The sequence below is a fragment of the Rosa rugosa genome, chromosome 2 (assembly GCF_958449725.1).
Source record: "Rosa rugosa chromosome 2, drRosRugo1.1, whole genome shotgun sequence".
Classification (NCBI taxonomy): domain Eukaryota; kingdom Viridiplantae; phylum Streptophyta; class Magnoliopsida; order Rosales; family Rosaceae; genus Rosa; species Rosa rugosa.
Genome location: NC_084821.1, coordinates 14,834,845 through 14,847,644, shown reverse-complemented (window position 1 = coordinate 14,847,644; position 12,800 = coordinate 14,834,845). Strand labels below are relative to the sequence as shown.

General features: G+C 37.6%; 3 protein-coding genes across 8 annotated transcripts; 2 read left to right on the top strand and 1 right to left on the bottom strand.

Annotated features, from left to right (window-relative positions):
* Positions 1-1,046: 1,046 nt before the first annotated feature.
* LOC133734481 (probable serine/threonine-protein kinase PBL9) lies at positions 1,047-4,927 on the top strand. 3 transcript variants are annotated; one of them, XM_062162123.1, is made up of 7 exons: positions 1,047-1,415; positions 1,674-1,773; positions 2,339-2,646; positions 2,914-3,049; positions 3,141-3,283; positions 3,386-3,509; positions 4,102-4,455. In XM_062162123.1, exons 2-7 carry the CDS (start codon positions 1,722-1,724, stop codon positions 4,311-4,313), a joined length of 975 nt encoding a protein of 324 aa, XP_062018107.1. In that variant the 5' UTR covers positions 1,047-1,415; positions 1,674-1,721; the 3' UTR covers positions 4,314-4,455. The 3 variants fall into 3 exon arrangements, with proteins under 3 accessions (XP_062018107.1, XP_062018105.1, XP_062018106.1); XM_062162121.1 differs by having other exon boundaries at positions 1,050-1,415; positions 4,149-4,927; XM_062162122.1 differs by having other exon boundaries at positions 1,050-1,578; positions 4,149-4,927.
* Positions 4,928-5,063: 136 nt separating this feature from the next.
* Positions 5,064-8,207, bottom strand: LOC133734480 (serine/threonine-protein kinase PCRK1). Of its 4 annotated transcripts, none has more exons than XR_009858333.1 (5): positions 7,727-8,207; positions 7,107-7,367; positions 6,726-6,848; positions 5,577-6,421; positions 5,064-5,380 (listed from the first exon to the last, which is right to left on the bottom strand). XR_009858333.1 is itself a non-coding variant. In XM_062162119.1 (4 exons), exons 1-4 carry the CDS (start codon positions 8,120-8,122, stop codon positions 5,852-5,854), a joined length of 1,350 nt encoding a protein of 449 aa, XP_062018103.1. In that variant the 5' UTR covers positions 8,123-8,207; the 3' UTR covers positions 5,404-5,851. The 4 variants fall into 4 exon arrangements, 1 of the variants encoding a protein (XP_062018103.1); XR_009858332.1 differs by having other exon boundaries at positions 5,064-5,336; XR_009858334.1 differs by having other exon boundaries at positions 5,064-5,333.
* Positions 8,208-8,408: 201 nt separating this feature from the next.
* Positions 8,409-9,499, top strand: LOC133730410 (uncharacterized). The gene is made up of 3 exons (XM_062158009.1): positions 8,409-8,441; positions 8,623-8,894; positions 8,969-9,499. The coding sequence occupies exons 1-3, from the start codon at positions 8,409-8,411 to the stop codon at positions 9,126-9,128; spliced, it is 465 nt and encodes a 154-aa protein (XP_062013993.1). The 3' UTR covers positions 9,129-9,499.
* Positions 9,500-12,800: the final 3,301 nt, after the last annotated feature.

Below are 12,800 nucleotides of genomic sequence, written 5' to 3'. Positions count from 1 at the left end.
CATCTAGACAAGAAACTTTATTGCTCCCATCTCTGAAAAACAAAGTTGAAATGTGATAACTACATGTAGTCACGTAATTTGGATGGTTTTCATCACTTTTCATCACAGCCATGCAAGTAATTTTCCATTTGCTTGGGTCATTGTACCTGTGAATATTTGACAGCAATGTTTTCTGCATCCTTTTGTGGGTTTTGTCTTAATGAAGTCATTTTTTATTTTTGTTTGGTCATTGACATGAAAATTTCTATTGTTCGACGGATATATGTAATATCATTTCTCACATTTTATTATTACAACTATTTTTTAATAATTTTTTTATTTTACATACATTCATTGTATGTGATTAATTACTGGAAAAAATAACTTTACCTAGATTCGTTGTGTGGAATTTAAACAAAAGATGTACAAAGCAATTCTAGAAGTTGCACATTGAGCCACAACTCTTAAAGAATTGTGTGCTTGGAGTTTTTTAATTATTGTTGAAGAATTTGCACATGTTCTACATATATATATATATATATGAATTTATGGACTATCTGTACTTTTGCATGTGATAAAAAGACTATTGTAAAGCTTATCTCTTTGTTCCTTACAAGCCATATATAATTTGATTTCTCTCATAATTTTTTTCTTTCAAAAAGTACATTCAGATCAATTCTTACTCTTACTAAATTAGTATTTCGTACTCTTACTAAATTAGTATTTCGTAATTGTAGGCTAATTTGAATAATCGTGAACTAATTTGTTATAAAATTAATCTGTCACTACTCACTTTATCGAATTGATTTATTGTGTCAATACTTTAGTCATATGATTGACAAACCCAAATTTGAAATTTTCATCCTTTTGCATGAAATGTCTTTAAAGATAAAGTTATATAATTCTAAATCGTACGTGTGCATAGATGACTAAATATCAGAGTTGAGAGTTCCCAAGCTGCTAAGCCAAGCCATTACCCCGAGATACTGATAATCATGCATCCGCATAGAAGAATGGGTTTCTTTTGGAAGCAAATCCAACGGCTCCAATGAGATAATAGCAGACAACGTGAGGAGGCTTATCTGCTCCTTCTCTCTCTCTCTCTCTCTCTCTAACTTAACTGAGAATTGTAGAGAGAGAGAAGAGAACACAACCGTAAACAGTGTTGTTTTAGTGAAAACGTTGAGCTCAAGAGCGGGACCAACCCGCCATTAATGCACTACTCTCTTTCCCACCTTCCTTCTCTGCCTTTCCAATAACCCAACACTCTCCAAACTATCCATCTTTTACGTATCAAACTCAAATCAAAAGCTTTTTAGTCAACTTGCTCTGTTTCTCTTTGAGCTTATTGTGAGCAGCCATTATTAGACCAACTCCAAAAGCACAAACCCACCTCACTCTCCTGTGTCTCTCTCTGATTCGACCAGAAAAAAGAGGTCGGTTGTCGATTTCTTTGTGTTCTCTCGTTCATGGGTTTCTGCTTATTCTTTGTTTAGATATAAAAATCAACTTCTTTTTCTTTCTTTATTGGAACCGATTCATTTGAAAGGCTTATCTTTTGTGGATGATACCCAACTTTTGTTGGGTTTTGCTAGAAAGGTTATTGGTCTAGATCTGTTTTGGTTTGAAGTTTCACTGTTCAATTTGTGAGTACTTTTCAAGCCTAGTGACCTGCGGCAATCTATGATCTGCAGGCAGAGATTTCAGAGAAAGGGTTGTTGGTTTCTACTTTTCTTGTGTTCATGGGGGTCTGCTGGAGCGCTCAGATCAAAGCTGAGAGCCCGTTAAACACAGGTACATAAACTTCACAGCTTCTGATCATTCTGTTTTTATATCTCTGGCCATTAGTATGAATTGATTTCATGGATCTTTATGGCTTTTCTCTTTTGGGTGGGAATGAGTTTTTGGGAATTTTGGATTCTATCTAATTATGGCAATTTCAGTTATAATTTGTTTATTTGTTTACTACTTTTACTGGGTGGATGTGGTCTTTTGAGAATAGTAGCATCATTTTCATTCCAACCCTGTTTTGGAAATTATTGCCCCCAAACTTCAATTTTTTTTTTTTTTCTGTTTCATAATTACCTCTTTCTCTGTTTAGTTGCTACTAGGTTCAGTTGTACAAATTGGAAAAGGGTTTCGTTTGCTTTCCTTTGCCTTTGCTCTGATGATTTTGCTGTTCTTTAAAGACAGAAAAATAAAAAGAGGAAATGTTAGCATTCCGTTAACTTCTCAATACATTTTTTCTTTTTTATCAAATCTGGTACGAGGGATTGAGTTAAGCAAGCATGAGGATTCTTAGATCCATACATTGGTGGTGACTGTAAAATTTATGTACATTATGCATGTACTTGTGCAGGTTCAAAGTTTGTTAGTACTGATGGCAGTACAAGCAGCAAGGTCTCATCATTTTCAGCACCTCCAACTCCTCGGACGGAGGGTGAGATCTTGCAGTCAACCAATTTGAGGAGCTTCAGTTTCTCTGACCTCAAATTGGCCACCAGGAATTTCCGTCCTGATAGTGTGTTGGGAGAAGGCGGCTTTGGTTCTGTTTTTAAAGGGTGGATTGATGAAAATTCATTTACAGCTGCAAAGCCTGGGACTGGCATAGTTTTGGCTGTGAAACGGCTTAACCAAGAAAGTTTCCAGGGTCATAGGGAGTGGTTGGTAAGTTCTTTTCTGCAAATACATCAAGCTCATTGTTGTACTTGATTGTTTATCTTTGTTTTCATGGAGAACCTCTTAGTAGTTGGTTAAGGTAGAGTTACGCCCACATCAAGGCATTGGTGCTTTAAGTTTCAACAAGTCTTCTAAGATGGTACTTTCATTTTGGCATTTGCTTCTGGCAAATCTAAGTTTAGCATTTTCATGTAAACTGCAATTACTCTTCAGTTCATGATTGACATATAATGTGTTTTCGTTTGTTTTTGATAGGCAGAAGTGAATTATTTGGGGCAGTTCCATCATCCTAATCTTGTGAAACTAATTGGCTATTGCTTGGAAGATGAGCAGCGCCTTTTGGTATATGAATTCATGCCTCGAGGCAGCCTGGAAAATCATTTGTTCAGGAGTAAGTTCTTTGAGAGATATCTCTGGATACCTTTGAAGCAGAATGGATTTGATTATGTAATGTTATTAACAATTTTAAACTGTTGTACCAGGAGGTTCTTATTTTCAACCTCTTTCTTGGACCCTCCGGATGAAGGTTGCCCTTGGTGCTGCAAAGGGGCTGGCCTTTTTGCATAGTGCTGAAACAATGGTGATATATCGAGACTTCAAGACGTCTAATATCCTGCTTGATTCGGTATGAATCTACCGATGTTGTTATTTTAAATTATTCAAAGGAATCAGGGGATCGTCTGACTTCCATGTTAGCTATTCTGAGAATTCCTTTTGTATCATCCAGAACTACAATGCAAAGCTGTCAGATTTTGGCTTGGCCAAGGATGGGCCAACAGGTGATAAAAGCCACGTCTCTACTAGGGTGATGGGCACATATGGATATGCAGCCCCAGAATATCTAGCCACAGGTATAATTTTACTTTACTTTGAATTCTATTGCTCATGCTTGTTTGGAATCTCCGGTTATCTTTTGTACATTTTCTTTTCCCAATTGCTTTTGACCATTAAATTTAGGGTTATTATCACAAATGGTACCTGAACTTTTCCTCTATTTTATCAATGGTACCTGAACTTCAATTTTGATCACAACCAGTACCCGAACTTTTTTATTTCATTTTAAATGGTACCTAAGGCCACCTTCGGTCACTATTCCGGCCAAAAAACTCAAATCTAAAAAAATAAAAAACAAAAAAACAAGTTCAAGGCAAGTCTATTACCAAAAAATCATCACTATATATGATCGCAACCCTTGAAATCATCAAAAATCATCACTATGATCGCCTTCCATGCCGTTTTTAGTTGGAATAGTGACCGGAGGTGGCTCTAGGTACCATTTAAAATGAAATTGAAAAGTTCGGGTACTGGTTGTGATCAAAATTGAAGTTCAGGTACCATCAATAAAATTGAGGTATAGTTCAGGTACCATTTGTGATAATAACCCTTAAATTTAAGAGTCTTACCCTTTGCTTTCGCTCTTTATTCTTGATTACCATATATCAGAATTGATGCCTCTATCTCTTAATGGCTCCACTTTTCACTATCTGAAGGTCATCTTACTGCCAAGAGTGATATCTATAGTTTTGGAGTTGTCTTATTGGAGATGTTATCTGGCCGGAGAGCAGTTGACAAGAATCGGCCATCTGGGGAACACAATCTGGTTGAGTGGGCTAAACCCTTCCTGGCAAACAAGCGCAAGATCTTTCGCGTCATAGACAACCGTCTAGAAGGCCAGTATTCAATGGATGGAGCTTATAAGGTAGCTACCCTCGCATTACGATGCCTGTCCACAGAATCCAAGCTCAGGCCAACCATGGATGAGGTCGTCAAAGCACTGGAGCAACTGCAGGATTCTAATGTCCCCACCAGCAATCAAAGCCATGCACACAGGATGCGCAGGCGAAGTGCAGATGACGCTAGCAAAGCAAGGCGTGCATCTATAGAAGAAGCTAACAAAGCAAGGAATACTGTTGCTTATCCTCGGCCATCTGCTTCGCCCCTATATGCTTGAGCTGCTTTGTTGAACAAAATAGCAAGAGCTGAAATATACCACTGTTTATCCAGTGACTGTATAGTTTATTCTGGCTAATGTTTTCAACCCTCTCTGACAAATTACTAGCGGAGCTTGTAAAATGAGCAGAGCCTGTAAAATGAGCGATGCCCAGAATGTTGTGTTTTCTAAACCACCAAATTGTAACAGTAGCTTGGAAAAGTAGGGATGCAAAGTGGTTCTGTACGACTGATTGGCCATCCATTTTTCTCTTGCGTGATGGGGTTGTATTTTGTTTCATTTTTTATATAGTGGGTTCTTTGGCTTCCTTAATCAGTATAGGTTTGCTGTACTATGCTTTTTGAATGAGCTTTTAGAGATTACCTGTTAGGGCTCTGTTTCGTTTTTCTTTTGGTGCTCCTGGTGAAAAGCCTAATTGTGTGTCGAATCTATGAGAAGGAAGTAGTTTGAATGATTGAATCTGTGGCACTGGTAAGCCTTTCTGTTCTTTTCTCTCCACAGGTTTCCCGGCAAAACTCTAATGTGAAAATTCAATACTGTACAAGCCTTGTGAAATCTTAAAATAATCTTAAGGTCTTAATTACTGCAGCCCAGATCCAGAAATTGACCCAGCAGAAGAGACGAAAATTGATATAATGCATCAGCACCATGGACTAGAGCGCCACCAAGAACTAGGATAAGCATCATCACCCAAACGTCCAGAGCAAATATGGAGCACAACTTTCTGCTGTAAGCATAAACATCAATTTTGCTCGTCATTTGTTAAGTGCTCTGCAATTTGTAAACCACCAAATAATGGAACACATTTTGACAAGACTGATACTAGTTACATACATGGAGAAAATGAATTTTGCGTCATATTTTGTGTATTCAACAGAAGGGATGCATGCCTCCAATGTGCAGCTTCCCAGTCCATAATTATTTACAGTCATCAAGCAAAAAAGAAAACAAGGGAAAAGCCCGGTACCTCCATAACTCTTGAAGAACGACAAGTAATCTATACTGTCTTCAATTCGAAGGTAGATATGGGTCCATGTTCCATTTCCTGGAAGGAGCCAAGCACATGGACGTTCTCTACCACAAGCTGGCCGATAGCTTTATGAACCAAGCCAGTTTAATAGATCTGATTCTAAAGTTTACCATTGCTTTAGTATAGAAAACCCTCTTTGGATATCTGTTTTCTTGTTTGCTAGATTCAGTCTCAGCCTCCTCTACACTTTCTGCCGCAAGCTGGCCAATTTATCACCAAGTTCGTATCAACCCAGGGGTCCAGTTTCTCCAATCTAACTTCCCGATAGATTTGTTTCTAAAGTTTACCATATCTCTTATATCGAAAACCTTTTTCAGATTCTTGGTTCCTTGTTTGGTAGTAGATTCAATCTCAGCCACCTCCAAAGTTTCTTCCCTTGCCTCGTCAGTTTCGATAACAGGTTGAGGGACAACTTCATCTTGAGATGTTTGCTCATCGATGATAGTTCCCAAAATCCCAACCACGTCACTCATTTTCGGGCGAGACTTAGGTTGTTTTGATAGACACCTGTTAGCTAATGATGCCAGCTTCTGAGCTGATTTGATGCAATACTGTCCTTCAAGTCGTGGGTCTACAATAAGGTGGAATTTCTTTGAGTCTGAAGCGTAAGGTCTGACCCATTCCAAAAGTTTTTGCTCACTCCGGGGCAGATTTCTCTCCATCGCCCTCCTTCCTGTGATGAGCTCGTAGAGAACCACTCCAAAGCTCCAGACATCACTTTTAGCGGTAAGTTTCCCTGTCTGTACATATTCTGGAGCTGCATACCCTACCGTTCCAACAACCTAAGAAACATGTTCATTGTAAGTAATATATTCCAGGTAACAGCAGTTAAAAGGTTCACAGCAACAAGCAAAGAAGTTAGACACCATATATAATAGGTTGCATGTCAAAATAAATGGCAAAGAATTAACTCTTAGAAATTTTCAAACTCGCAAGAGGCCTAAAATGTTCAGATAAGCTGTACTTTTCCTATTAATATTTCCCTAGTAGAGCCAACGATTCAATACAAACAATTGAAGACGTTGATATGCCTAACTCAATACATTTTAAAAGAAGGATTTGTGCTTAAAAGATAATAAAACTTACTGCGGTTGATACATGAGTCATTCCCTGGAGAGGTCCTTGCCTTGCGAGTCCAAAGTCTGAAAGCTTTGCATTGTAGCCCTCATCTAGCAGAACATTTGACGGTTTAAAATCGCGGAATATAAGCTGCAGCAATATAAGGCAGATCCAAATCATTTTGACTATCAAGCAGTTGAGCAAGTAACATAAACAAAAACATATGCCAGAGCACATGAGATAAGTGGTGGGAGGTATCTACTTCCAGATATCAATCGCCATTTGAAAAGACACACACAAAGTACAAGACAAAAGACTAGAATAACGAAAAGATGAGCACAAGTATTTATTCAAAGTTTCAAACGCACCAAAAACAATGGTAATTTTGATTCAAACATAACAATGTACCTGGAAATCCATTTCTTCATGCAGGTACGCCAACCCGCGCGCTGCATCCTGAGCAATTTTTAATCTCGTCATCCATGGGAGCGGTGATGGGCACCGAACCAACAGATGGTCCTCCAGGCTTCTATTATGCATAAGTTCGTAAACCAAAAGACGTTGGATCCCCCTTTCATCATCTTCTGCACAGTATCCTACTAGCTTCACAAGATTCGGGTGCTTGACAACCCCCAAAAAATTTACCTCATTAATCCACTCCTTATGCCCCTGAATACTAGAATGTCAAAATACTTTTTAGACCAACATTCCAATTCCATAGCCTCTAAACTTTTCAAAAAAAAACACTAACAAAACTATTATTACCCTGAAAAAAAAAAACACAATCTTAATCACAACTAATCAGGTACATACTTCAAAAATTTACAGAAAAATAAAATAAAATAAAGAAGAGAAAACAATAATTCACAAAAATTACAAATGGATTTCATAAATGAAACTACAGTGCTATAAAGCTCTAAAAATATCACCCAGAAAAAGGGAAAAGGTCGAATCAAATAAAAAGGTTGACCAAAACAGAGTCCAAAAAAAAAAAAAAAAATGAAGATCAAAGGGATTAAAGGGCATGCCTGGAAGCCACTACGATTCAACTGTTTGATAGCGACGTCCATTTTAGCTCCGTCGTCGTTAACGATCCCTCGGAAAACGCACCCAAACCCTCCCTCGCCGATCAGCAAGGCCCGACTGAACCCGCGGCTGGCCGATTTGAGCTCGGAGAAGGCGAACACCCTCAGATCATTGGCCCGGCGCTGACTCAGCAAGTCGTAGAAGGCCGCCGAGTCGGACATGTCGCGGGAGTCGGAGTCGAACTCGGAGCGGCGATTGTAGTTGGTGTTGTCGTAGCTGCTGGAGGCCACGCTGAGGGACCGCGCCCAGGAGACCTTGGACGGCGCGCGAGAAACGACGCCGGGCTCGGCGTCGTCGTCGTCGCGCCTCTCGCCGTTGGTGAAATGGAAACACTTCATCGCATCCAAAAGTTTTTGCCGAGAGAATGAGAGAGAGAGAGAGAGGGAGAGAGAGTCAAGAATGAGGAACTGATTGGGTGTTAAGAGTTGAAATTTTGATTTAAATGTGACGAATTTGGAAAAATTAGGCGGCCATATTGTTACGAGAAAGGAGAAACAATAACGAACAAATAATAGAATAATAACGGCGTGTTATATAGTGTCTCAAATATTAACATTATCAATTTAGCTTCGTATTGTTTTATGATATAATTTTTAATAAATATGCTAAGGTGGTGTTTGTTACATGGGATTAGATGGGATTGGACATCTTTATCTAGTCTAATCCCAGTTATCCCATGTTTGGCAGCAAGGAGGACTATTTTTAATCCCAACAGCAGTCTCAACACCTTCTACCACAAACCCACCAAAAACCATGGGATTGTGCAAGCCTCCTTCTACTCCACTATTCATCATTCTCACTCTCTCTCTCTCTCTCCCCCAATTTCATTTCGGATCAGCCACTGGGCAAATCGCAATCTCCATCTGCCAGTCCAACCCCCAATTTTCTAGGGTTCGAAATCATCTGCGGGTTGGTGATTTACAAACTGCACAAGTTGATCTTCTCTGACGGCGACGACGTCTTGGGTGTCGAGACCTCTGATTCTACTGCTCTCTTCGCCATCGCTGACAGGCTCGCTAAGCTCTATGATGGCGACAAGGTCTCCGTTGGCCTCCGGATCCCCGACGCCGATACCGCTTCCCCTAAGCAAATCGATTTGGTTCTCAAAGGGTAATCCAAATTCTTCTTTTCTTTTTCAATTTGGGCCAATTCACTAATATCTATTATCTACTATAACAATTAAGGGAGGCAGTGGTGATAGCCGTCAAGAACTTGTCAGGATTCATCTCCGTCAAGCCCGATGGCAGCTGGGTTTCTGAGAGCATCACTAAGCACAAAGCAGACCAGCATCCTGATACTGTCAGTCACTCCAACTCTTCACTCTTCTCTCTGCTACCATGCTAATTATCAACTATCTTGACTAATTGTATTTCTACTTGCATATTCAGACCAAGACGAAGATGAAGACGAAGATGAAGCTCAGATTCAGACCAAATCTGAGATGATTGCGATCCTGGGGAAGGGTTTCGATGGAGTCGGAGAGTCTTTCTTCGCTTCCGGAGTGGAACTTCACCAAGATTTTGAGGAACTTCACAAGAACGCTCATCTGGAGATGATTAAACTCTCGAAGAAGTTTGCAGCATTGAAGAGGAAGTATCAATGATAGCCCTGTCATCACCAAACATGAGTCAAGTACTAGAATAGCATAAGCCAGGCTAGAGGAGTCCTGGACTCTTATAGAAATTAAGGTGGGCAATGACAGTCCTGTGTAACAAACGCGGCCAAGGGTATTAGAATGCTCTAAAATATTAAAATTTTTAAATTATGAGTCCATAGATAAGTACTACAATAGAAAATAACTAATTTTGACTTCTTCTTTTTTATACAAAAAAAAATAAAACTAGAACACATTCCCTTCCCAGCTGATCCAACCGTACGTTGGGGACACAGAGAGGGGAAGACAGTTAAACCAAGCTGAAGTATTGGACAAATCATGACCCAGATCAGTAAGCTTGTTTGCAACAAAATTAACCTCTCTATAAACTAATATCGACTTTCAATTATGAAGTTTCAATGCTTTCGAACATATCTATGTAACAAGAAATATATAATCTGAATTTTGTATTACATAGAAACTACTTCTCGTAAAAAATATAATAAATAATAAAAGGCATCTCATATAAACATAACTCATTAAAATGAAGAGAAATTCTTAGGTTTAGGGGTTTTCCCACCACATGGCTTTAGGGCCATCCAATTAGAAGAAAGAAAATTTTTCCTCTTTTCTGAAACTGCCCCTGCTTCTTAAATATACAATACTCAAAAGACCCCTGCTGGAAAGTGATTAGTCTGCCGCACCACCCCACGCAGGTCTTTCTCTAAAATGAAACTACTGTGATGCTCTCGAGCTCTATAGTATTTTGCTAAAATAGTGGGGTTGGTTTAATATTAATATTTTTGGTGCGATTATGTTGTATTCTTGTGTTTTGGAATGAGAGCCTATTGTCGTTATATGAGAAGGAGTCGGAGTGGATCACGAGCGCGACTGCAAATTTTTGTTGCTTAGTTAGTACGGCAGAGGGTGGGGCCCCTTCAGACAGGGGCTTAAGAGGAATTATATGGTTTGAAAAGGTCAAAATGATTGGTCACCTGGGAGCCTAACCATGTCAATATCCACAATTTTGTCCCGCAGTCCACATCTTCTAGAAATGCATGCGAACCAATGAGCATCCCATAGTATTTAGTATTTATTCCTTTCCTTTCCAAAACATATAAAATCTAGTTAGTTCTTCCTTTTGGTCGATAGTTATAGGGTTTGGTTTTGTTTTGTTTTTTTGTTTTCAATTACTTAACATAAACGGTGAATATTTCAATTCATAATACCAAAAAGTTTTTTAGAGTTACAAATACACTTATCATTAATTGTTACACTTATACTTATACGATGAATTAAAAAATAATAACATTCGTACTTTTTGCAATTACTTAACATTTTGGTCGATAGTTATAGTTTTTTTTCTTTTTCAATTACTTAACATATACGGTGAACATTTCAATTCATAGTACCAGAAAAGCTTTTAGAGTCACAAATACACTTATCATTAACTGTTACACTTGTACGATGAATTAAAAAATAATAACATTCATACTTTTTGCACATTTAACGTGATAAATTTTATATAGGTATATATATAATGAATGAATGATGCGAACCCTAGCAATTTCAATTTTACCCAAAGTGATTACATGTAATTTTTTTTACATGACTTAAATAATTAACTAGCCTTATTTCACGCATGCTCTGCATGTGTAAGTATTATATTTTCAGAAGATAAAAAAGAAAAGATAATGGAAGAAAACAATTATTGCTTAAAGAAGTTAGTAGGAGAGAAAAGTGGGTTGTGAGATTTATTTTGTTTATTTTTCTTAATAGAAATATAATTTATAATTGTCATAATCACCCATGTGATTTAATTAATTCTCAATTTTTTTTAATCTTTTAGAGTCATTTATGTCAAAATTTTTGATTTTGGCTAACAAATCCTTTTCTCTTCTCCATACATGCTCTGCATGTCGGCATGTGTTATAGTTTTTTATTTATTTGAGAAAATAAAAAAGAATAGAATTTAATAAAACAATTATTGTAGAGAGATAATGAGAGAGAAAAGTGGGCTGTGAGATAATTTCTTTTTATTTTTTTAAGAAAAATTTATTTTGTAACTGTCGTATTTACTCTTGTGATTTAATTTATTCTCAAAGTAATTTAATTTTTTAGAGTTATTTTTGTCAAAATTTTAAATTTTGGCTAGCAAAACCACTTCTCTTATGATAGTATAGATAGATAAACCATAAACATTAGTGAGGATCAAAAAGTTATCAAGAAAATGTGTATTCTTTAGACAATCATCTCTCCAAAACATAACAAACTCATTGTAACTCACACACTTCCTATGAATTTTAAACTATTTGGAGGGACAAGGTAACTTCGTAAGCAACAATTATGAGTTTCCTTGTCTAAACCAAAACCAACAAAACACGACACATCGATCGATGTCCCTCAAAAACCAAGGACAGAAACAAACCTAATTTACACCTCTTCCATCTTCTCCATATTACAAGCAACTACCCACATCGATTCACCCTACCCACATCGATGTCCCTCATAATGCTGTCTCCTGCCAAGTACTATAATTAATCAATCCATGTAAGAAAGAAAAGAAAGGTTTTTTTTTTTAAGAGAGAAAGAAAAGAAAGGTATGTTACTATATAACACATGTTAGAGAAAAATATACACAGACAGCCACCTATAGTTTAATATAATTATTGAGCAAATTACATGGGAGATAAATATTAAATATGGCTGACTATTACAGCATAAGATGATGATGAGCATAATTGATGCCGACCATGTTGACAACAACGATTATGGAATTCGAGTCTTGCACTCTTACGACCTATATTTGGAAGCCATCTTAAGATGGTTGGACAGAAGATTTTTTCTTTTTAAGCATCAATACTAGGACAGCAAACAAAAACATATAATTAGGGCACCAGCCACCAGGGCCGTTGCGCCAGGTGAACCACTTATTCCACTTTCCCCTTTTTCTTCAACACTTTAAAATCAAATCCTCATTTTAGCCAATCTCTACCACTTAAAGTCGATAAATTACTCGGACTACATTGTGAGAAAACGAATCTTGAGAGTGACAATAAGGTCTCGTTTGGTTCACGGAAAGGAAAGTAATTCCTTCGTCTTTCTCATAAAAAGGGAAATGAAATTTCCGAACAACTTTCTATTCCGATGTTTGGTGAAAGTTATCAGGAAAGTTGTTAAAAAGTTTGTAAATAATGTAATAAAATAATATGTTGTGAGTAATAAATGAAAGGAAATAATGGGGGAAAGTGATTTATTTGGGATTTGGAAGGAACCACTTTCCCTCTTATTTTCCCTTTCTTCAGCAAATGATTTTCTTTCCTTTTGCATTCCAAACGCAGGAAAGGAAAAAATTTCCTTTCCTGATGCTTACTTTCCGGAATCAAACGTGGCCTAAGTTCTCATAGCCAACTCCAATTTCG